This window comes from Triturus cristatus, chromosome 1_2, assembly GCF_964204655.1.
Source record: "Triturus cristatus chromosome 1_2, aTriCri1.1, whole genome shotgun sequence".
NCBI lineage: Eukaryota > Metazoa > Chordata > Amphibia > Caudata > Salamandridae > Triturus > Triturus cristatus.
In genome coordinates this window covers 1,131,697,419-1,131,723,639 of record NC_140580.1, presented here as the reverse complement: position 1 = coordinate 1,131,723,639, position 26,221 = coordinate 1,131,697,419, and the positions used below count along the sequence as shown (strand labels likewise).

The 26,221-nt window shown below is 46.8% G+C and overlaps 1 protein-coding gene across 2 annotated transcripts in view; it reads right to left on the bottom strand.

The window, feature by feature from the left end:
- RALGPS1 (Ral GEF with PH domain and SH3 binding motif 1) overlaps positions 1-26,221 on the bottom strand; it is a 1,694,135-nt gene that overhangs the window by 1,328,809 nt on the left and 339,105 nt on the right. For both annotated transcript variants that reach the window (XM_085613823.1, XM_085613822.1), the window contains exon 4: positions 523-630. In XM_085613823.1, the coding sequence (XP_085469949.1) occupies positions 523-630 (108 nt within the window). The remainder of the gene's footprint in view (positions 1-522; positions 631-26,221) is intronic.

The following is a 26,221-nucleotide window of genomic DNA, read 5'->3' as shown; positions in this document are numbered from 1 at the left end:
CTTACAAGTCCTTTTACAATAAATGTAAATTTGCTTAGTTTTTTACGAAATATAATTTTCTGCAACTTGAAAACACTACGACAGTTATTAAAAATCAGCACTTTACGTTTTTGAATAGAAAGTTCGATTTTTCGGACCATTGATTTTTTTTAACTGATTTCTTATATGATGAGGAGGCCAATAAACTCTCAGGTTCTCATTTAAACTTCACTATATGGTAAAATTCTTATTTTTACCACTTCAAATGATGTGACTTTTTCTTCAAGTGTAGCACTTTTATAGATGTGACTCACTTTTTATGGTTATATATCAGTAAGGAAGAAATAAAGGAAGGAACACCACAGCTGCGACCACAGCTGCAACCACAGCTGCGACCACAGCTGCGACCACAGCTGCCCTCCATTACGCGCTCTTCAATATGTAACATAATAAGAGGAAAAATGAGCTCTGGTTTATCATAAAGTTCAATTTGTGTAACATCATATTAATGGTACAGTTCTCTTGGCTATGGGAGGTACTTACCGCAAACTCCTCAGGAGTCACTTTCAACACATCGAACACAACCGCGTCATAGCTCTTGTTGGCACAGTCGGCACTCCGTCCATCCAGAGAGTCAGAGCTGCTGCTGCCCTGAGGGTGTGGAAACAGGAGATTGGTTAATGTGTGAACTGGTGGAAGAAGAAAGAAACTGAAGAGAGAAACAAAGAGAGGGAGAGACAATCTCTTGGTACTGTGTAGTTACTCTTTGACTCCTCCCCGTACAAAAAAGCACCCCATCTTTGAAGTGTCCACATGGAGTGGTGGTGGGGACACCACCAGCAAGTGATGAGGAGGACAGAGGACTCAAGGTCATCAATACAGACTGAGGTGTGTGCCATTCCAAACGATGGCTATGGACCACTTGACAAGAGCCCCGAAGACCGACAAAACCCTGAACATACGCTGCAAAATCGACAATTAACAGAAGAGAACAAGGTGTAGAACTTTGGTTACAACATATTCGGCAACAACATCAGTTAGTGAGAATCTTTGGTAGAACAGTGGTACGGATCAACGTGACTGCAAAAGCTAAGTTGGTTTATGAGCCCCAAATGAATCTGATATTGAATGTGCCTACCTTGAATTAAGTACTCTGAATGGGGTATACCAACTATTACACCCACTCCCCACAGCTCCAGTATTGGCTTAGTTCTATCAGTGGTAATGTAATTTATGAAGACGAACTCCAAACGAACTCCAAAGGGCCAAAGACCTGGAGATGACGTGGCGCTAATAGTCCCTAATCGTAAATGAGTTGACCGCATCATCAGTTCCATGAAGGGTCTTCATTGACGTCCAGTGCAGCAAAGGGCACAGGAGAGCTCACTATGCATTGTTCACAAAGCCCTTCAACCCCACAGCTCTCACAGCCTCAGCCAGATTTACTTACCTTGACCCCCAATCACATATTTTATGCTGGTAAGAAATATTTGGTGGAAACCATTTCCTATAGCATGACTGACGCTTTGCAGCTTCATTCTTCTCCAGTACAGGGTCTAAGAGGACTACTTGCCGTTGTGACATGACTGAAAGCTGATCTCATTGCATCAGTCTCTGCCCATCATCAACTAAGCAAGAAAAACAATGGGGTGACCCTGTGTCCCTCAGAACCTGGGTATGTATTAAAGAAAAAGCAATGGTTCTGTCGGGTACGTATATTTCATTTCTTTTCACAAAATTCAATTACACCATTTCTTATATGCAATCTTCAAATGTAAGAACAAAAACAATTGAATCATAAGGAACACAAGTAAGGCGCAGTGTGAATGGTAAAGCAGTTGTTTTATATAAATTGCATCATTTATCTGTTACCCATTCTTTGAGAAAGGGCTTTCAATAACAAGTGAAGTTGTAGGGTGAGTAGTGATCAAGTGATATATCGTGCTCAGTGATACAATAGAGTCTGTGATATGTACAATGTGGTTAAAATATGTACCGAGGAAAGAAAGGCCAGACTAGGGACAATAACTCTGCAGCTAATCCAAGTTTATATACTCGCGCAGAGCTTTGAGCTGGGCCAAAAGGTAGTGCCGACGTTTCAACCCTAGACAAGCACTCTTAGGTCGTCATAGCGGGTCTTCATCAGGACAGAAGGGGAGGAGAAGGGATGACAGCCTGTTGAGATAGACAGACCATGAGTTAAGTCTCTTAAAGTGAATGTGTTCCAATTGAATACAACCATTTGAGACTATGGCTCACCTGATAACACCACAGTCAATCCTAGGTGGTTGAACAAAGAGGCTCAGGTCTGCGTACTCATGGCCTCATCAGCTTTATCTGGGTGAAAATGGATGGGTAGGTGTATAAAACCACTGTTCAAGCAGTGTGCTAATCGAAATTGTCAGGGGTGAAAACTATCCATTTTCCCCCAGATAAAGCTGATGAGGCCATGAGTACGCAGACCTGAGCCTCTTTGTTCAACCACCTAGGATTGACTCTGGTGTTACCAGGTGAGCCATAGTCACAAATGGTTGTTTCAATTGGAACACATTCACTTTAAGAGACTTAACTCATGTCCTGTCTAACTCAACAGGCTGTCATCCCTTCTCCTCCCCTTCTGTCCTGATGAAGACCCGCTATGACGACCTAATAGTGCTTGTCTAGGGTTGAAACGTCAATGCTACCTTTTGGCCCAGCTCAAAGCTCTGCGCGAGAAAATAAACTTGGATTAGCAGCAGAGTTATTGTCCCTAATTTGGCCTTTCCTTCCTCTGTACATATTTTAACCACATTGTACATATTACGCACTCTATTGTACCACTGAGCACGATATGTCACTTGATCACTATTCACCCTGCAACTTCACTTGTTATTGACCACCAAGCATCACAGCTCCTCCCACCACAGCTGGGGCAAGATAACTAAGACACAGTGGACACAGGCCCTCAGCACCACCTAATCCGAAGCTTCATCAGACCTTGATCGGGCTGTCCAAAACTAGGAATAGGTGTGAAATTCTGCTCCGCTTGCAGATTTTGCGAGATTTTCCCACACCGCGCTTCCAAAAAACTTTGTCTGGCGTAGTGCAGTGGAGTTTTTCACTCGCTCGCTAATGTTTAGTTGGCGAGTGTGAGCAAAGAAAATCTTACTCCAGACCACCTCCTGATGAGATTTCTCATAGCGGGCCATCGCAGATGGCTGCTACTGCTCGCATTGAGAAACCTTCTGTTCATGTTGAGGAAGCTGTAGAACATCTACTCGAGTGGCAGAAAGAAGTTTCTTGGTTATTTGGTCACTTTGGGAGTTCCGTATAGCGGAACGCTGCAAACCCCGTCCAGGTCTATCCATATGTCTCTCCATGAATCCCCAAATGCGCTGACTGAGTCGCCCCATTAAAACCATCAAAAACCAATTAAAACCTTAAAACAAGCAACTGGTACACCCCAGAGTTCAGACCCACCAAGCGCAACGGCCACTGACTCGGGACATGATGGTGTGCCACAAGGAAGCCCTCTGACAGAGCCACTCACAAAACAGCCCTCAGCAACTAAACAAGCCAAGAAAGCAGCCATCACAGCCCGCGTCAATAATACGGCCAACCACACGAAGGAACTCTTCGAAATAGTCAAGGAATTCTCCAACCTGACAGCCACAGAGAACACCATCCACCCCTCCCAAGAACTCTGCGAAACTCTCTCGGACTACTTCCACAGAAAGATTGCCAACCCTCTACAAGAATTGTGAAACCCAACCCACTGCTCTCAATGTCAAAAACCTCACCAAGCCAGCGCCCACCAGCCGAATGATCACCACCTGGTCTCTGCTCACCACTCAGACCACCACAGCCATCATGTCTTTCATTCACTCCAGGGCACCAACTGACCCCTGCCCCACCATCTCTTCAACCTCAGATGCAACCATACCAGCACGGATCTCACCAGTATCAACACTTCCATCTCCACAGCAGCCTTACCAGAGAGATATGGAAACACGCAGAGGTCAGACCCCTCCTAAAGAAACTCTCAGCCGACCCTAGCGATCTAAAAAATAATTAACCAATCTTTCTGGTCCCCACGTACTCGAGAAAGCCATCAACCAACTGATAACGAATATCTGGAACAAAACCACTTACATGACACCTCACAATCAGGATTGGATTCCGTGCAAACCACAGCACTGATACCTTGCTGATCGCTGCCACAGACAACATCAGAACTCTCCTCGACATGGATAAACTGTGGCCCTGATCCTCCTTGACCTCTCTACTGTGTTCAACACCGTCTCCCACCACACCCTCATCGACAGACTCTACAACATCGGAATACAGCAAAATACCCTCAAGAGTACGTACTGAGAGCATCCGGATTCCTCCCTTCACCTCTGAACTCAAGGACATCATATGCAGCGCACCCCAAGGTTTCAACATAATCTCCTATGCAGACAACACTCAACTAATCCTCTCGCTCACTTAGGACCCCTCCAACTCCAAAACCATCTTCTGCTACGCCAAATCCAACGTAGCCAACTGGATGAGAGACAACTGCCTTAAACTCAACTCCGACAAGACAGAAATACTCATCTTTGGGAAGAAGACTTCCGTTTGGGACCACAGCTGGTAGCCAGCAGAATTTGGACCAACACCCACACCAACAGACCATGCATGCAACCGAGGCATTATCCTCGACAGCAAACTGACCATGAAATGACAAATCAATACAGTCACCTCCTTCTACTTCCACATCCTTTGCATGCTCTGCAGAATCTTCAGATGGATCCCAGTCAATAGATCTTCACTCAGGGCCTATTCACCAGCCGCCTCAACTATGGCAGCACTCTATATGCCAGCATCTCCACCCAGCTCCTTAGATGACTCCAGACCATACAGAATGCTTCAGCCAGACTTATCCTAGATCGCCCCAAACTGACCCACACCCCTCCACCTCCGAAAACTCCACTGGCTTCCCATCTAGAAGAGATGCCAGTTCAAGATCCTCACACGCGCCTACAAAGCTCTACACAATCAAGGACCATTCTACATCAATCAAAAATGAACTTCCGTCTACCAGCAAGACACCTGCGATCCTCCTCACTTGTCTGGGATCACATCCCCTGAATCCATCGCTGCCGGGTCCACTCTTTCTCCTACATCGCATCCAAGACCTTAAATGACCTGGCCTTCCACCTCCCTGGGAGACTACAGTAAGAAACTCTCTTTGATAGAAACATGTAACTGCAACAAATGATGGACGGAATGTTGAATGATTCAAACATTCTGCCCCAGTCAAGAGATCTGGGTTAAATCCATCGTTCTTTTGCCCACTACGCCACCCCAGTTTGGACCCAGCCATATGCAAATCAGTCTTGACCCTGTGCCTCATGGGAACAGTTCAGACAGAACTGCCAAGCGAGGTCCTCCCTGGACAGGAAACAAGCATCCTGGGACCGGTTTTGGGGTATGTCACCCTTCATCAACCAGGCTAGCTTGAATCCAGTGGCACAGTGAGCAAGGGACCCACGTCTGGGCATACCCATCTCACTTAGGGCAAAAAGTGTAACTGCAACAGATGATGGACAGAATGCTGAATGATTCAAACATTCTCCCCCAGTCAAGAGATCTGGGTTAAATCCATCGCTCTTTTGCCCACTACGCCACCCCAGTTTGGACCCAGCCAGCATGGTGAGCGAAAAAACAATGGATTTAGGCCCAGACCTCTGTACTGGGGTGAATGTATGACATTGTTCTGCATTCTGACCATCAATTGTTGCTTTTGCATTTGTCTCCCATAGTGGGACGGGTGTGCCCAGACGTGGGTCCTGTGCGCTCCATGCCACTGTAGTCAAGCTATCCTGGCTGATGAGGGCTGAAAGCCCACAACCGGTCCTAGGATGCTTGTTTCCAGTCCGGGGAGGACCTGGCCTGGCAGTTCGGGCTGGACTGTTACCATTGGGCGTAGGGTCAAGACTGATTTGCATATTGCTGGGTCCAAACTGGAATGGCATGGTGTGCAAAAAAACGATGGATTTAGGCCCAGATCTCTGTATTGGGGTGAATGTATGACATAATTCTAACCATCAATTGTTGCTTTTGCATTTGTCTCCCCGAGTGGGACGGGTATGCCCAGACATGGGTCCTGTGCGCTCCATGCAACTGTAGTCAAGCTATCCTGGCTGATGAGGGCTGTAAGCCCAAAACCGGTCCTAGGATGCTTGTTTCCAGTCCAGGGAGGACCTGGCCTGGCAGTTCGGGCTGGACTGTTACTATTGGGCGCAGGGTCAAAACTGATTTGCATATTGCTGGGTCCAAACTGGAATGACATGGTGTGCAAAAACACGATGGATTTAGGCCCAGATCTCTGTACTGGGGTGAATGTATGACATTGTTCTGCATTCTGATCATCAGTTGTTCTTTTTGCATTTGTCACCCCTAGTGAGACGGGGATGCCCAGACGTGGGTCCCGTGCTCTCAATGCCACTGGAGTCAAGCTATCCTGGCTGATGAGGGCTGAAAGCCCGAAACTGGTCCTAGGATGCTTGTTTCCAGTCCAGGGAGGACCTGGCCTGGCAGTTAGGGCTGGATTGTTCCCATTGGGTGCAGGGTCAAGACTGATTTGCATATGGCTGGGTCCAAACTGGAATGGCATGGAGAGCAAAAAAATGATGGATTTAGGCCCAGATATCTGTACTGGGGTGAATGTATGACATTATTCTGCATTCTGTCCATCAATTGTTGTTTTTGCATTTGTCACCCCGAGTGGGAAGGGTATGCCCAGACGTGGGTCCCATGCTCTCCATGCCACTGGAGTCAAGCTATCCTGGCTGATGAGGGCTAGAAGCCAGAAACTGGTCCTAGGAGGCTTGTTTCCAGTCCAGGGAGGACCTGGCCTGGCAGTTCGGCTGGACTGTTCCCATTGGGCACAGGGTCAAGACTGATTTGCATATTGCTGGGTCCAAACTGGAATGGCATGGTGGGCAAAAAAACTATGGATTTAGGCCCAGATCTCTGTACTGGGGTGAATGTATGGCATTGTTCTGCATTCTGACCATCAATTGTTCTTTTTGCATTTGATAGAAACATGGCACATTCAGCACCCACCTACCTTTAGTGGTGACAGTGCTGCGCTATAAAAATACTGATTGAATGATTGATGGGTTACCACCCCAACTTGGGGGTCTATAACTTTTCGATGGTTTATAATGACTACTTCCATCCTAAATGATTGATACATATGAATAGGAAAGCCCATTCCAAATAGCGATTTCTTATCCATTTCTGAGCCAATTTTAGGCATCAGCAAAACAAAAAGTTACCAACTCCTAAAATGGGTTTAATGCATTGCCTAAAGCAGTTTTTGATTGCAAACTCTGAACTGGAGCATTTTCAACCAAAAGGCTGCTTTGCACAGCTGGCCCCGTCTCTTTTCTACTGTCCCATTATTGTCCCCTCACTAGCTTATGACGAACATAAGCTGCCAACCTCACTACGTCTTTTTTACAGTCCCATTAATGGTCCCCTCACCAACTAAGGACACACAAAAGTTGTTAACCGCACTACATATCGTCTACTGTTTCATTAATTGTCTGCTTGCCAACAAATGACAAACATAAGCTACAGACTTCGCTATATCACTTCTACTGTCCCATTAACTGTCCGCTCCCCAGCTGAGGTCAAATGTAAGCTCTTCTACAGACACATGAATTGCCCCCTTCCTGCTTGAAGATCCCCCCTGCCCCCATGCAGATGGGTGGGATCTCCGAAGGGGACAACACAGAGACACAAACATGAGATGCGGGACACAAAGGTGCTATGGTGCCTGGTCAGGCCAACGTAGGAGTCAGCTTGGCCCGACTCAGAGGAACAGACTCACTGTGCTATAGCATGTGGTTTGTAAGATATACCATTTTGTGGCCTGAAGGAGCCATTAATGCATTGAGGAAAGATGGTCATCATTAGTGGCTCGGACGACCACACCTTGTCGCAGACTGTAGAATTGAGGAGCCCAGCGAAGGGTACGGCCCTCTGGACATCAGCTCCCATTGGCCTGATCTTCTGGGGGTAGTAAAACAGCTGAGTTTAGAGGCAGAAGGACCATCTAGTTGGAGAAGGAGGTACATGTAGACAAGGTTTGAGCTCGAGAAGCCTCTTCAAATGGAAGTGTTTACATCGATGAAGACACTGAGGGGAGGTTGCGGGAAAAGGTCACTAAGAGGTCTGTGATGAGGTGAAACCTATTCTTGTCACAGGGTTGGTGAAGCTGAGGCTTTCTCTGGCCTTATATGGACATCAAATGACTAACATCAAAGTAGGCTTCCAGAAGTATGACGCACCAGTGAACTGAACATAAGAGCGGTACAACTTAAAAACTGCACCGATCACACCTTGCATAGGATGCGTGCTTCCACGAGATCAGAGTCAATGTAATTTCAGTCAGAGTTCCCGGATCACAGGATTTTTCAATTCTCAAAAAACTACACTGTTTGAGAAGTTCCCCCCTCCACCTTTTCCATTGAGATCAAACATGCGCATAGCTATAATCATAGAAAAGCCTAAAGCAGTGGTATATATTCCTATATATGTAAACACCTAGGCATACTTGAAACACACATAATCTAATTTCTATTTCCTAGACTACAGTCTGAAGACCTAATTTTCAAATTATTCAGGTCATTACCGAAGCAGAGCTGTTTCCATGCTCCGCTTCATAAAACTGCCCACATTTTGACCTCGGAGGTTGACCAACATTTTTGTAAACACACCTTGAGTATAACTTCCAGTAATCCTGCAGAGGTTTTCCAGACACGGCCATTTTAGGAACGCTGACATGGGGGAGAGTCAATAACACGCATCATTCATACATTTTGGCAGATTTTGAGATTTCCAAGATGGCGCGGCCAGGGGAACCACTAACACCCTCCATGTGGCCAGGAAGACATGAAGACAGTCTTTATTTTATGTAATGCCTTTGGTGACAGGAATACCTTCCCCTTACACAATAAAGCACTATTTAAATAGCCATGAGTGATGCAAGCACAACCTGAGATTCCTCTAACACTGATGTTCACAGAAGAAACTTTAGTACTGCTCGATTTAAAGTATCCTTCTGTGTCTCGTCTTTCGTTTTTACTTTTGAATCACTCTGGGACAAGAAATCTTGAATATTGTGTGAACGCACATCACTTGGTTCTGCGCCCAAATCCTTAGCCGCGCAGCATTTAAATCAACATGTCTATTTCAGAGCTCGGCCTTCGCCATCAGGCAAGGGTCCAATATTCAAAGACTTGAATATGTCAAATGAAGTTGATAAAATACTCCTGTGCTAACTGGAACACGTGATGCCACTGAGGTTCAATAACTATGACATCCTTGCACGCGCACAGTTTTATATTTAGAAAAGGGACTTACATTGATGGATCAGCAGCCCCTTTCTTTCCTACTGCCTGTGAGGTCCACTGGAACATATTTGGGTGAACCATGGCAAGTCTAGGCCTGGGCCATGCCAAATGTACACTAATTGTAGACGGTAGAGGCGCAGCCCAATGGCAAGAAAAATAACTTTTTGTTTCACCCATAGGAAATCAAACTACTGTTTTGGCGTAGATTTTAAAGTATGCCACCACTATTCAAGTCTCAGAAGAGGAAAGTTTTACTCGAAATGCAGTATAATTGTGTAGTGTTTCCTCTTACTTCTTGTAATACAAAACAATTCCAGACTCTGCTTCAGAGGAAACTCCCACACTGCGCTCTGTTCTTATGGGATTAAGATTTAATTCCGACCTTTGGGGGTTCAGACTTGATGCACGGCTCCCCTCCCTCTGCCCCACACACAGGCCGGACTGGGAACTGGTAGCTTTCAAATACATTGACTAAGTCGTCACAAGATTTATTGGTATTTTGAGGAGTAACTAATGAAGCAATACTTCAGGGCAAAAAATCGTTCATCTGTCAACAATGAAATTGTGTGTCAGAGGCCAGATACAAAAAAATGGATGCAAAGCAGATGAATTTGTGTCATTGATCATTCAAACTTGTAAAATGGCAGACGCATGTGACAGGTTTGCAAGTTACAGGTTTGCATGTGACATGTTTGCAAGTTACAGGTTTGCATGTTACAGGTTTGCATGTTACAGGTTTGCAAGTTACAGGTTTGCATGTTACAGGTTTGCATGTTACAGGTTTGCATGTTACAGGTTTGCATGTTACAGGTTTGCATGATGTTCCAAGTGCAGAAAGTCAAACTTAGTGCACCTGTTACTGTTTTGCGTTAGAGCACCATGCGAGGCGCTCAGTGGGTGGAGCCACTGACATGGGGGTGTGGCTAGAATGGAGACATGAGTTGGATACAGCACCAGAACCATCTCCTTTACTTGTAGCCCTGTTTCAAAGCCAGAATGCTTGAATGCCCAGTCTGGCTCTGCTCATCCCAGAGAGGGGGCTGTCGTAATCCGGCACAGCGTGTCGTGCGTGCCGCCATTTTGCATTTTGCATTTGGCATTTACACGGAAACAAAGGGCATGTATTCTCCCGCCCTTCAATTACGGATAATGTGCCATCTTCCAGCCTCATCTTACGCGCCGTCATCTTTGTTACCAGTGAAGCTATTCCTACGAGATTCAGGAGATTTGCGTACCTTGGAACGCATCCCCTCACACCGCAAAGAGCCTACTCTGCTCAAGATGAGACTGTGATGTGTTCGTCCCACAATCTTCATTATCGTGGAGCAGAGGACGATTCCAACATGGGTACGCTGCTTCTGGGAACTTTGTCGCGACCGCAGTTTGCACCATACGATAAGTTGCAAAACTACAAGACTTCCTGTTTGTTTTCAGGCAATGAGGTTTCTGTGCTTCACATGTGCATTTCAGCCTGATTTCTTGTTCCATATGTCCCGTCATCCTCATGCTCAATTATCCATTACATTCAGTGTTCATTTAAAGTCACATTCCGTGACACTGTCAGGAATGTATTTATTGTATTTGACTCATGCTCACAAGGGTCAGTACACCTTGGGGGAATTACTCTGTATCTTGGCTCAACATACCTGGAGTGCAGTTTCTATAGCAGTACTTGGTTGAGGGGTCTTTCAACAATACTTATCCCTCTCTGTTGCATCTAGTTTTATCGACTACTTTGTTTTTACATTCCTTACACGCAGTACTCTAGATTTATTGTCATTTTATCCTTTCACAGGGGTCTTGTGTTGTATAACCCTCACACGGGGTATCTGCTTACGGGTGTTAGTCCCATTTACTTTAGCTATTCACCCTTGTGTTAGGGGGTAGGTACTAGGTGTCAGTCCCTTTTACCTTAGAGTTCCACCCCTTTTCCTCGGGGTAGGCCGTGGGTGTCATCCCATTTACATTATCTAAGCACCCTTATGTCAGGGGTAGGTCTTGGGTTTTAGTCCCATCTTCACGTACTAGTGGTACAGTATTACCCTTACACAGGGTGTATCTTATTGGGTGTCAGTCCCACGTTTGCTAGCGGTGGTCCTCTCTCGTGGGTTGTCCCTATGGGTGTCGTTCCCATCTTACACTTTTCTCGTCACTAGCCGTACATTATTAATCCCCTTATGGGGTACAGTTTATTTTCAGTCTATACTTAGACTTTGCTGTTATTTACTCGCAACGTTATGCTTGTATTATATTTTACTGTCAATGTGTAAATGCAACGTTATATTATATTACATTGTCTATTTGGAAATGGGGGCGGATGAATGATACTTCCTGTATTTTCTTCTCATCGTCTCTGTTTTTTCGCTTTTTCAGTTGTCCTCGTGATATCTTATCTTCTTGTCATCCTTGGACTTAGGACTACATTATAATAATAATAATAATAATACTGGATTTTGTAAAGCGCGAACAGCTACCTCACGAGGAGGTGTCCCGGCGCTAGAGGAACCACAGAAGTCCTAGGGCGGAGATAGAAGACCTAGCGTGGCTGGGAGAAGAGCCAGGTCTTAAGCATCTTCTTAAAGCAGGGTTCAGATGGAACCTGCTGGATTGCTTGAGGGAGAGAGTTCCACAGAACGGAGACGTTTGCTGAGAAGGTACGACCGCCAAGGCGGGCCTTTTTTGCTCGTGGGACGACCAATAGGACACGGTCATTAGACCGTAATGCACGGCTTTGGGAATATCTTGGAAGGCGTTCTTTTAGGTAAAGTGGGCAGGAGCCATGCAAAGATCTGAACGCAAGCGTCAGAGCTTTGAATTTTATCCGGTTGACCACAGGAAGCCAGTGCAGGGTTCGAAGATGCGGAGAGACTGACTGCTTGAAAGGAATTCGCAGTAGCAGCCTCGCAGCCGCGTTTTGAACTACCTGCAGTTTATGGGTTAGGAATTTTGGGAGGCCCAGGTAAAGACCATTAGCATAGTCAAGCCGTGAGGTGACCGTTGCATGGACTACCATTTTTCTACAGCTCTCTGGTAGAAGTTTAAGAAATTTTCGGAGGTTTCTGAGTTTACTTAGACAGCAACCAGCCACTTGTTGGATATGGGAAATGAAAGACATTTTATTATCCCATCTCACTCCAAGGTTTTTTGCCGAGTGACTGGGCAAAGGGGGGGGGCCCATCTCCACCGGCCACCAAAGCTCTGGGGCGGGGGTGGGACCCTTACCGAAAAAGATAACTTCGGTTTTATTGGCATTTAGTTTTAGTTTGTTAATATTCATCCAGTGAGCAATGTCCTGGAGACAGCCTTTAAAGTTTGCGAAGGATTCCTGTGTCATCTCAGAGTATGGAAATACCAACTGGGTGTCGTCGGCATAAGAAATTGCCTTAACACCCCAGTTGGCAATTAGCGTAAAAAGGGGGGCCAAATAGATATTGAACAAGAGAGGGCTGAGGGCCGAGCCCTGCGGGACTCCACAGTTGAGGGTTTTAGGAGTGGAAGAAATCGTCCCAAGTGCCACCTTCTGCGTTCTCTGAGATAGATAGGAGTTTATCCACCTCAGCGCGTTGTCTTGAATGCCTATATCTGCCAGCCGGCTGAGTAGTCTAGCGTGGTCCACCGTATCGAAGGCGGCCGATAGATCCAGGAGTACCAGCATAGCTGAACTTCCAGCATCCATCGACCACCTCACTGACTCGGCTACTTCTAGGAGCGCTGTTTCTGTGCTGAAACCGGGTCGAAAGCCAGACTGAGTTTCATGGAGAATGTTGTTGGTTTCCACGAATTTACTCAATTGGCGTTGTATCACTTTTTCCAGCATTTTTCCCGGGGCGGCTAGAAGGGATATTGGGCGGAGATTCGTGAGGTCATCTGGGTCCCCGTTTGGTTTTTTCTTTAGGGGAAGGAGAGTGGCATGCTTCCAAACGTCAGGAAAGATTCCTGACGTAATGGAAGAATTCCAGATACTTTGAAGTGTGGGCGCAACAGAGTCCGCTATGGCACACCATAGTTTAGCAGGGCAGGGGTCATCAGGGGAGCCGGATTTACAGCGGCTAAGTTCTTGCCTCACCTCGTTCAGAGGGATATGCGCGAACTGGGTGAGGGTTTCTCCTGTCACGCCATTATTCGCTGTGTCCTGTTTCACAGTACTTATTACAGGGCCAAAGGAGTCATATACTTTTTTAATTTTAAGATCGAAGTATTCTGAAATTTGCTCGCAAAGTAATGGTGTGGGAACAACCTCTCTTTCAATGCATTGAGGTTTGAAGAAGGACTGTACTACTTTAAAAACTTGTTTGCTGGACTGTTCTGCCTGTATGATCGAGTCCGCGTAGAAGCGCTTTTTATTTTTCCTAATGGCTTTTCGGAATTTTTTTGATGCTTCCTTATATCTAGCTTTTTCTTCTAAGCCGTAGTTTTTCCTCCAGAGTCTTTCCAGTTGTTTGCAAGCCGCTTTCTCCTCTCTAAGTTCCTGCGTAAACCAGGGAGCTGAGGGGGATTCTCTTTTTGATAAAGCCCGAGAGGCTGGGGCAATAAAAGAAACCATCCCTCCTATCCATTCATTGAATAGTAAAGCATCCACATTGGGATTATTTGTCAAGGGGGGAGTGGTTTGCGCCAGAACCAGGGACATAGACTCAGGGGTCAGTTTTTTCCATTGCCTTTTCATAAAGTAGCATTTACTTGGCGCCTTGGTATCACTTCGAATGTTCAGAGTGAATGGGACAAGTGAATGATCTGACCATATCAAAGGGAGAGGTTTTTCAGGCCACACATCCTTGATATTCGCAAAGATGAGATCAATAGTATGGCCCCCAGTGTGTGTGGGGCCTTCATTGATCAATCTGAGGCCGGCAGCGTCTAACGTTGTACGGAGCATCTCTGCCATGGCGCAGTCTACTTTATCCATGTGGATATTAAAATCACCTACCACTAAGAAAAGGGGGTGGAGGAGCGAGCTCTGCACTATAGTGTCTAATAGGGTAGTAAGAGTGGGGTCCGCGCTGGCCGGGGGGCGATATATCACTAGTCCTGCTAGTGAGAGCTGAGGGCTCACTTGGAAGCAGAAGTGAAGACCTTCAATTCCTTGGATAGCCGTGGCAGCTGAGGATGTCAGTACTAGATGCTCTTTGAAAATAATAGCTACGCCACCGCCTCTTTTTGTCCCAGGCCGGTTGGCGAGGCATATTTTAAATCCCGGAGGGATGGCAAGAGCGATAGAGGTCAGGTTGTCTTCTTTGATCCATGTTTCAGTTAGGAACAGGATATCCCAATCCTTCTCATGTAGTAGGAGCCAGACCTCATCTGTGTGTTTGACGAGGGATCTACAGTTTAATAGGCCCGCCCTGAGGTTAGTTTGAGGAAGGGATTTAGGGTTGGGGGGTATTGCGGGGGCAGCGCTGTCAAACGTTATCCCGCAGTTGCTACAAATTTGGGCGGGGTCAAAGGTTGCTGGGTCTATAGAGTGAGGGCAGCAGTTGGATGGTGGGTTGAAAGCCTTTAGGTCCTCACCTGACCAAGATATCTGTCCACCATATGTTCCGATTTCGGCAGCATGTCTGGCCCCGGCCGCAGACTGGTCGCGGACGGGCGCAGACGGGCTTGCCTTAGGCGCGCCTTCGGCGCGCAGACGGCGCGCCCGCTGCGCTCGTCCGCTGCGCGACCGGGAAAGGCACATGTTAAATAGGAAGTGGATGATAGGAAGGGGCGTGGCCTGATGTTGGTGGGCGTGGCCTCTGTGTCCCGGAGCTGGCGGCAACACAAACAATGAGGTAAGCCGCGGCAGCGTTGTCAGCTGCGGCGCGGTAATGCCCAGGGGAGAGTGGGGTAAAAAGCAATAAAACCACAGTAAATACACACAAGTTTTAAAAGCAGCGAAGCAACTCTCCCGGCTTCCGCCTCAGGAGGTCTAGTGTTCTGGGCCGCGCTAGCCAATCAGCGCGCCTTAAATACTCTGAATCGGAGGGGGCGTGGCCTGAGGTTGGTGGGCGTGGCCTCTGTGTCCCGGAGCTGGCGGCAACACAAACAATGAGGTAAGCCACGGCAGCGTTGTCAGCTGCGGCGCGGTAATGCCCAGGGGAGAGTGGGGTAAAAAGCAATAAAACCACAGTAAATACACACAAGTTTTAAAAGCAGCGAAGCAACTCTCCCGGCTTCCGCCTCAGGAGGTCTAGTGTTCTGGGCCGCGCTAGCCAATCAGCGCGCCTTAAATACTCTGAATCGGAGGGGGCGTGGCCTGATGTTGGTGGGCGTGGCCTCTGTGTCCCGGAGCTGGCGGCAACACAAACAATGAGGTAAGCCGCGGCAGCGTTGTCAGCTGCGGCGCGGTAATGCCCAGGGGAGAGTGGGGTAAAAAGCAATAAAACCACAGTAAATACACACAAGTTTTAAAAGCAGCGAAGCAACTCTCCCGGCTTCCGCCTCAGGAGGTCTAGTGTTCTGGGCCGCGCTAGCCAATCAGCGCGCCTTAAATACTCTGAATCGGAGGGGGCGTGGCCTGATGTTGGTGGGCGTGGCCTCTGTGTCCCGGAGCTGGCGGCAACACAAACAATGAGGTAAGCCGCGGCAGCGTTGTCAGCTGCGGCGCGGTAATGCCCAGGGGAGAGTGGGGTAAAAAGCAATAAAACCACAGTAAATACACACAACTCTTTTTTCCTCATTGTAGTGTGTTTAGCTCCCACTAGCATCAGTACCGCAGGCCCTTCTCGAGGAAGAAGCACCCACACCAGTTAAATAAAAAGCACATTTCTTGTCGCCTTTGCGCTAACCACAAGCAGTGCTTAATTTGACCTGGTGTTGCAGTTGGGGGCTACCGGCAATCAGTTTGGAAACCAGCTCTTATTTGTCGCCATTAGAGTGTGACCTCCTCAGAAAAAGCAAGAAAAAAACACAAGGGAAAGAAGGAGGAAGACATATAAGAAAAGGGAAGATTAGGGCCTGGCAAGTGGGTGCACTTGCCACGTCGATAGGGCAGTACCAAACTGCACACAGACACCGCAGTGGCAGGTCTAAGTTACATTTACAGGCTGCGTATGTGGGTGGGACACTCAGTGCTGCAGGCCCACTAGCAGCGTGTGATTTACAGGCCCTGGCACACACAGTGCACTGTACTGGGGACTGACTAGTAAATCAAATATGCCAATCATGGAATCAACAATCCATTACAACAATTTACAGGAAGCCCTCGTGCTTTGGCACGAACAGCAGTGGCAAAGTGCCCAAAGCATCTAGACCAGCAAAAACGAATTCCAACACACAGCAAAATAACAGGAGGAAAAGGCAAAAATACAGCGGAACCCCACACCAATGATGCCAGGTCTAACACCAAGTAACATTGGAACCTGCAGGTTAGGCTGCCCCACTTCAGTTATATTACATTTATGTCCTATTTTGAATTTTTAGTTAGATTATTGAAAGCATAGTGCTAGTACAGCATGATTTCATTTGTTTTTGTTTTTTTGTGGCATATGCCTGTAATTTAAAACTGATAAAAAAAATCCATCACAGCTTGCCAAGACCGGAACTCCGTGAAGGAGATAGAGACGCCGTCCCTTCGCCGAACCTTTGATACGGACTATTTTGGGGATTCCAACCCTTCGTGAATCAAAACTTTATTGATGTTTATCAATATAACGTTGGATATGGACCACTAGTTATTCCTCTGTCATTTTCAAGCTTTTGAAGTCCCACATACCTTTATCTTCCTAAGATCTTCACTGGGACACTCCGGGCTTGCGCATACGTTGGATTCACACCGAATGCTAGTAGATCTTTGGCGCTCACGACTTAAGCGCCACTACTATGCCTTTCCCCATTAGGAAAATAGAAAACCGTTGTTAACAGTGAGCATTACCCGTCGCTCCTATAGGACATTGGTTTGTGTTGCCATCGCAGCTTGGAGGCGATTTATCCATGGCCTCCCAAAAACGCCTGTTTTAATTTTGTGTGTGCCCCCTATTACCGTTGGTCTACGCCCTGATGAAGGTGGGGCTCCCCTGTGGGCCCTATACCGAAACGCGCGTTGGCGCTTGATCCGATGACCTTCTCTTCTCTGAAGTTCCATCTGGCTTCCTTTGGATGAGATAAAAGCTATTCATCCATTTAAACACCCTAGGATCATTTGTGCTCACCCACAATGTGTTTTGAGATTATGAATGTGGTTTCGATTGTATGTATGTATGGTTGAGTTTAGGTTCTAGCGGGGTACCTATTTTGTGTTTTGATTGATGTATATTTATTGATGAATTGTGATTATTTGTATTATATCTATATATGTTTTTTTGTATGATGAATATATTTGTATAAATTGAAAAAATGAACTTTACTACATAAAAAAGTGAAATAAAAATGAAAGGTCTATCTTTATACCTTTAACTCTTCTTGAGTACTTTTGTCCCAGTTTTGTCTTGTTCTTTATCAAGGACCTATTTATTAGGCCACAGTATAAATTCTCTGAACCGGTTTTGTTTTCTTTCTGAAGACCGGAACTGTTGCCTTTGCTAATGCTTGATCATTACTTAAAGCAGATGCTCATGCCTCATGACATTTAGGAAAAGCACGGACATGGCCTGATTGATGTTTTGACCCAGGCAGCCAAATATTTCTGACACGTCTAGCTGTCACTAGGTGTCGCAAGAGTGAGCCGCAGTCCATGATCTATTACTGGAATGTGATGTCACGGGGAGAGGCGGCATCCTTCCTTACAAAGCAGCAGCATCCCTGCTGATCCTTCTGATCACAACAAAACACAAGGACATTTTAACACTGGCTTCTGCAATGTCACAATACATTTAATGAGCCAAGAAGTAAATGAGCAGGCATCAATATACAAACAGCGCCAAGCAATGGCAGCCCTGCAGACTCAAGGCACAACACACTAGAATGCCACTCCTTTCAACTGCTTGTGTTTAGATGCTACAGAACTAGAGGATGAGCTTACAGCGGGAGGAGAGAATTCAGCTGGACCTGAGCAAAACATCTGCATACCCACAATCCTTCACAAACGTCCTCTCAAATAATGAAGAGAAAGCCGTTCACTACAAATGGGATGTTTTTAAGGTAACTAATTCCGAATTGTGCAGAGAAGAACAAGTTACTTACCTTTGAGACTCTACTTAGCCACAGATTCCTCACCTTTTGAATATTCCCCAGCTGCATCCAGAAACATTTCAGCAGTACCTTTGCACGCCAGTAGAAGGTGTTGTGCAGTTCCACACTGAAGCCATTCTGTTCTGGAAATGACATGCGGATAATAGGCGCCTCTCCCGCATGCTGTCAGTTCGTTTGAAGAGTTTCTACACCCCCAGACGCAGAACCCCAAAAGCCAATTGATGTGACCAGTATGCAGATTATTAGTCTTGGGATCCTAATAAAGAGTAGAGTCCACTCACAGAACAGGGAGGGTTAGACCCTGCGGCTAGAGAGTGTCTCTACCAGAAAGAGTGTTACAGAAGGTAAGTAACTTGTTCTTCTGATAGAGGCTTCTAGCCGCAGATTCCTCTCTTTTTGAATAGATAGCAAAGCACTCCCGAATTGGAGGAGGGTCTGTGAATGGACTCTGAGCAACAAATCCTGCGGAACCAATCGGGCAAAACGCCCTTCTCAGTGGACTTGACTGTCCAAACAATAGTGCTTCCTGAATGTAGAGGGGCACCCACGTAGCTGCCTGGCGATTGTCGGGGTTAGGGACACTGGGCACTAATGCAGTGGCAGCAGCTTTCCCCCTGGTAGAATGAGAATGCAGTCCTTCTGGAGTCTACTTTTTAGCCAGTGCGTAGCAGATCTTAATGCAGGCACCGATCCAATGCCAGATGGTTTGTTTATGCACAGCTTTGCCTTTTTTCTCTCCGGCAAAACCACACAAAGAGCTCAGCGTCCACCTGATGTTCTCTGGTCCGATCTATGTAAAAGTTCAGAGCTCTCTTGGGGTCCAAGCAATGGTGTCTCTCCTTCTCCTTCTCCTTAGTGGGGTGAAGCAGAACACAGAGAGCCAGCAAGGTGATGGTTTGACCGACGTGGAACAGTGTCACATCTTTTGATCAGAAGGGTGGTGTACGGCAGGAGGACATGGAGATCTTGAAGCTCACTCACCGTGCGCCAGGTCATAAAGAAGATCCAGAAAAATCCAATGATAAATAAATCCAGCAATAACTGTTTATGCGCGAGTTAAGCCGTTTAAATACCTCCATAAACATCTGGCCAAAAGAATATGTATAACTTTTAGCCATTTCTCATTCTACCCCCTCTTGGCAGGGTGTTGAGCATCAATGCAATTCTTGCCCCAACCCAGCAATGTCCTGTTCCCAGGAATTCAAATCTCACAGCTGCCTCTTGCCTGGCTTAAAGACCAGATTACCTTTAAAATCAATCCAGATAATCTGAGGTCTTTGGGAATAGATGCATCTGGTGCACAGGCACTTTAGGATGGAATCCTCGACAAATCCTACAGCTCCATGAAAACTTTAATCACCTGGTCATGTCTGGTCGCCTTAGATAAGCCGGTTCTCCACGGAACTAAACTACTGTCCAAGATCCTGAAAAGTTGGGGGATTTTCCACCCCCTTCTCAGAGTTAGGCTCAGGTGCAATCATTTAAATGACAACAGCCTAATCTAATTTGCGTCATTTTGAGGATATCATTTTATGTTCGCTAAGCGGAAATCCCGAAATTACGGCCTTATGCCCCATAACTTAATTCACTGCCATTCGCAGTAAAATTATAGCTCAGGAGTGCCTGGAACAACCAGAAAGCAAGTGGCTTTCGTTTGCGGAAATTGTTTTTTTGTGTGTTTTTTTAAAGCTTAATATGAGTCTTAGCATCAGCCCAGTTCATCACTCTGATAGAAACAGTCCAGCCACCACATTGTTTGGTGTAAGGCGTGGGGCATCCTTCTCTGAAATCTGCATATATTTTTTTTGTTCTAATATATCTTCTATGTGGCAAAAAATAGACTCGGACAACTGTTTGTGGCTTCCACCAAGTTGAAACTATTCTTAAGATACTGGACACATTCACCCCATCATTAGAGCAGACCGAAGGGAGTGATGGGTGACCTGACTGTAGGGAGTGATGCATGTTCAATTTACAGCCATTAGATTTGTGATCTGTGTGGAAGATGTCTATTACCACACAAGGTCAATACACCAGAACACAGACGAAGATGAACAAGAGTTCTTCCATTTTGGGATTATTGATTTTAAATCCAGAGCATGCTTGACAGACATGCAAAGGAGATTCAAACCCAGTTGAGGCTTTTCTTAAGTGCTTGCCCACATAAACACCATCTAATATTTGACTCACTAAATTTCGAAAGGCATGAGCAATTTTGTCCACATTACAAAAAATAGTGTGACCTTAATCTCATAATGCCATGGTTCCTGGCAAGTGTCACAAAAACACACCTTTTCTAAATGGCCACCAATTACAAACTTCAGTCCAAGATGGACAACAAACACCACTCTTCTGTGCCTGCCTCTGAGGTTGGTTCTTTCCTGTCAGGGGGGGTCGCAATTCAGAGCACTGCCCTTTCCTTCCATTACATTATGGGATCTGGCTTTTCCTGTCGTGTGATTCTTGTTATCACAACGGGTTTGTGATCAGTCCACAAGTGTTTGCAGATCCTCGGACTTGCTCCTACTCTGCGCCTGCCAGCTCCAGCTCCGCTTTAGTCCCTCAAGCTTGTGTAAGGTTTTAGTCCTACAAGTTGCACCACTTCTCCAGTGTTGGCTTTCTCTGGTTCCAAAGATTCATCTTGTATGTAGAGTCTTTTACTGGGAATGAGTACCTGTAGGAGGAGTGGGGGAGTTAGGGGGTGGTGAGGTGACAGTGAGGGTTGGCCTAAATGTTTTCCTCTGGGCGATGGCCAGCACCACTTTCCAGGGTGTCTTCTTTTTGTAAACAGTGCTACTCCTGGGACATGCATTGCCACTTCTGGGAAGGATCAGCCTTTTCGTGGAACTTATAACAAACACGAGAAGATGCCATGTGCAGCGGTCGACACATTTACCCGCAGCTGTTCACCCAAATCTATACATAGATGATTCACCAATATCCTTTTTGTATTCAGATCCAGGTCCAATACAAGTCACTTTCACGAGCCATGATCCACCTTTTACCACTGCTTATCCCCTAAGCCTACTAGTTATGCTCACTACATGTTATTGTCACAGTTTATAACAACAAGTCACCATAGTGAGTCAGGGGTGGTAGACGGAGGCCATATTGAACGTGTTGAGGAGTCAGCTGCATTAGACATTCTTCTGAGGGAAGTGGGCCTCATGTGCAACTAACCAGCAATGCACCTCTTTGGGGCTGGAAGAGAAATCTGTTATATCCATAAACTGGAGGAAACTGGACTATGGGCAGGGTGGGACTGGCCTATAGGAGAATCAGACAGTGCCCGATGGGCGGGTCAGACAGGGTCAATGTGTGGGCCGTTTTGTTTGTTTTTTTGGCTGTTTGTGCACCTGTTTAATGGCCAGTTTTTATTGTTGATTCCCTGACACTACCACGAATATTGCGTGCAGCAATAAATGCATGCAGCCTCCCATACTCTGCCAAACACCTATACAGCCTTTCTTTACTAGCTGAAAGCTGCCCAGAACTGGGCACAGTTTTAGCTGTTTTGATTTGCTGATAGGCCGCTTTTATTTTGGTGACCAGGCCTAGTTTCTATCCCAGTCCGAACCTTACTATGGGCAGTAACTTAGCTTCTGTTGTTGAGTCTACCTTGAACAAACATGAGGGCTAGATGCCCTCTAATTGAGAAAAGTCTAGAATTTGCCCCTTATGGAAGCTGGAGGACGTCCATATGCCATGTACATCACTCAAGGAGAAAGTCAGCCAAAGGCCAAGAACATAACTGGCTGAGACTGCATGGCACCCTTACACAGAGAGCTGTGTCCTATGGAGCTTACTATCAAGCACAGGCCTAGCAAGACACACAGCCCAGGTCACAAAGCACAAGACAAGGCAAATGATGTGGCTCTACTCCAAAGACAGAGGGCACGTTCAGAAGGCTGGCGGGCAAAGCACTTCCTCAGCAAAAACACAAGGCAGCTTGAAAACAGTCGAAAGTTTTCCACTGCTGGGGGGTTGACGATCAACATCACAAGGAGTCCCAGAATCTGAATGGAGGACGAGCAATCCTGGGGCCTGCCTCCTTCTTGGGGTTCAGTAACAATGCCCTTGCTAGGAGTAGGATACTTCTGAATTCCTGCCAAGTCCCATTGGCAGGTTCCTTTTAGGGTTCAACATAGATTTGTTTAAATTCTCCCACCAACATCCCTGGGCTGCAGCAGACAATCACGCCTCAGCCATGCTCTCCTCACCGGTCTATTCATACTGTGCGCTCTGGGACTAGCACGCCTCACCCATTCTCTCCCCACCGGTCTATTCATACTGTGCGCTCTGGGACTAGCACGCCTCACCCATTCTCTCCCCACCGGTATATTCATACTGTGCGCTCTGGGACTAGCACGCCTCACCCATTCTCTCCTCACCGGTCTATTCATACTGTGCGCTCTGGGACTAGCACGCCTCACTCATTCTCTCCCCACCGGTCTATTCATACTGTGCGGTCTGGGACTAGCATGCCTCAGCCATTCTCTCCTCACCAGTCTATTCATACTGTGCGCTCTGGGACTAGCATGCCTCAGCCATTCTCTCCTCACCGGTCTATTCATACTGTGCGCTCTGGGACTAGCACGCCTCACCCATTCTCTCCCCACCGGTCTATTCATACTGTGCGGTCTGGGACTAGCATGCCTCAGCCATTCTCTCCTCACCGGTCTATTCATACTGTGCGCTCTGGGACTAGCACGCCTCACCCATTCTCTCCCCACCGGTCTATTCATACTGTGCGCTCTGGGACTAGCACGCCTCACCCATTCTCTCCCCACCGGTCTATTCATACTGTGCGGTCTGGGACTAGCACGCCTCACCCATTCTCTCCCCACCGGTCTATTCATACTGTGCGGTCTGGGACTAGCATGCCTCAGCCATTCTCTCCTCACCAGTCTATTCATACTGTGCGCTCTGGGACCAGCTGGCGAGGGCCACTGTCCCTTCTTCATAAAATGTCTTTAAACAATCAGGAGCTTAGCAAGGGTGAAAAATGTCCCCCACACTGCCAAAGGAGGCACCGGGTTTCTCCCTTAGGAATGTATGTCGTTACTACGCATTCCGTTGCAACACATGCCTTTACCACGCATGTGTTACAACGGAATGAGTTTTCTACGCATAACCTTACCACGCATAGTTTTACAACGATTTTTGTTGTAAATTTATGCATGGTAATGGCATACTCTTAGTAAAGGTTACACCCCTCCCCTGAACCCTTACCTGACCCCCCAGCCCCCAATACTTTTCATAATTACCCCTGCCCGTAACCCTCAATCCATATATTTTTTAAAAAAAATGTTATTCCCCTTACCTCTTCATGTCGCCTCCTCGTTCTTCCTTGTCTACTTTTTTCGTCTTAAAGTTGATGCGTCATTCCCTTTCACCTAAAACGACGTCGATTTCCTCCCCGACCCGACGTTACTTCTTTTTTTGGGGGGGGGGGGGGGGGGGAGAAGACCCCCCCCCAGCCCCCTTTTTTGTCACTTTTTTTTGTGGGTGTGGGGGGGAGACCCCCCCAAGCCCCCTTTTTTCTTTTTTTTGCCTTTTACTCACGTCTTCGCCGACACTAAAAAAGGACTGAGGATGAGGAAGAAAACTTTCCGTCCTGCTTGCGTGGAAAAGACGGTCGTGGAAGCAACACGCGTTGTTATGACGTTTACGTGGTAAGTGTACCGTTGTAAACGTAATGCGTAGAAAAGCCTTCGTGGTAAAGGCTGTTTCCCCTCCCTTAGTGACTAAACCCCTGGCCTCTTGCACATAGACATAGAGGGCTCGATTCACAAAGGGTCTCCGGACTCGTTGCAGCGGCTCGCTGTCATGGTGAGGGCCTGCACTCATGGCTGGACTGCAGCAATGAGAAACTGCAATGCGGAGGTCCCACTGCGAGTGCAGGCCACTGGGACAGTGGGGCCTCAACCATGAGTGCGGAGGTCCTCTGTGAATTGGGCCCTCAGAGTCTGACATGTCCAATGAAACCTCCCCTGCCCTGATAAAAGCCTACGCTTGCTGGCCACGTATGGCCTAATTTATTGTTTGACGGGAGACCATTGCCTCCATCTCCTGAACGAGGACCACCCACTCTATATCAGAGGTCCCGCCGACCAGACCGGGATCTCTGTGATGAACATCCATCCACCGGTGCAAGAGACGCTCTTTCATGACTCTTGAATGCCGATCAGAGTTCATCAGCATATTTTTTAGGACAACACTACATTTCTTAGGTCTAGCTTGCCAGTGAAGTTATCAAAGACCTTATGTGATCAACAGAAAAGGAGCTTTCAGAAGAACTTCCAAGAGAGGAGCTCCGGCTCTGCTCACATACCGATTACCATGAGTACAGAAATTAGGGGCATATCATCAAGGAATGGCAATGAATAACGCTAGCGCGCTTAGCGCTTTGTTAATCATCGCCATCTATCTCTGGAATGTATCGCCCTGGTAGCACGTTATTAACAACGCGTTGCTCCAGGGCGATAAAAATTCCAGAGATAGCGGGGGAAATCGCCGTTTTGCAAGGAACATCGCTGGTTTTCCAGCGATGTTCCCTGCAAAAGGGCGATAAACTTGCTGATATGACCCTGTGGTCGTAGCAGCATAATCCACCCCCTATGTTAGGGATGGATAAGTCAGGATTTTAGCAGACGTTAGTTTTTGGAGAAAACAGCATCCAAAAACTAACGTCTACTAAAATGCTGGGGCAGCCTTGTAAATATCGCGATGTGCACATCAGCAATATTTGCAAGGCTGTACTGCCCAGTGACGCCCACTTTGCATCTCATTAGAGATGCAAATGGAGGCGTAGGGAAAAAGGGTGCTAACATACGATTATGCATGTTAGCACCCTCTTGTAAATAGGGCAATAGTTTTATCTCCGCTTTTTTGGCTTTTAAAGCCAAAAAAGCGGAGATAAAGCCCTTGCTAATATGCCCCTTAGTTTGTCAGAATTCGAGCGCTTCCACAGAAAGAGAGTGCTTCCACAGAAAGAGAGCGCTTCCACAGAAAGAGAGCGCTTCCACAGAAAGAGAGTGCTTCTGTTGTAGTTTCTGTCTTGCTGGAAAGCTTATGATAAGTAGAGCAGGGCTGAGTTGGTTATGATGACAAGCCAAACATCAAGGCTACAAGGTGTGATCGGTTCATTTTAGAATGTTATGGCTAGGTAGTAGGCCTGCCTAATTAAGTGTGTAAAGCATATGTTAATGTCATTAGGCATTAAAGGGTGGATTGTAATTTCAGCCTCTAAAGGTAATCTGGTACATGGAATAACAGATTAATGACGTTGGCAAGGGTTTTGCAAACCTGGGGATAGCAGATTTGAACTGTGATAATCCTTGTCAGACGCTCTAGGAGAGGGTGCATTTTGCCAACTAAACTTTTTCATATATTTGTGATTTTATGGTGCATGCCTTGGGAAAGGTTATGCTTTAATCTTGGTGGAGTTCCCCTTTCCGTGCTGTGCCGTGCTTGATAACACAGCTAGCAGACTCGCAGGTTGCGCTCCGGGGGAGCCTAATGAGACTGGACCCAGGCATGGGCTTTCGTCGTAGAGGTCATTGGCAGCGCCCATGATGTTGGATGCTTGGATGAGTGGAGAGCAGAGATGAAGAGTCTCTGGTATTCCGTGCCTGGTGGTAGGAGATGGCCTGGTGGCCAGGGTCACATCTGGAGTGCTCACAGAGGTGAGGTGTCGCTCTGACACCCGGCGATGAGGGCAGGTGCAGTGGTGCATATTCTGGCAC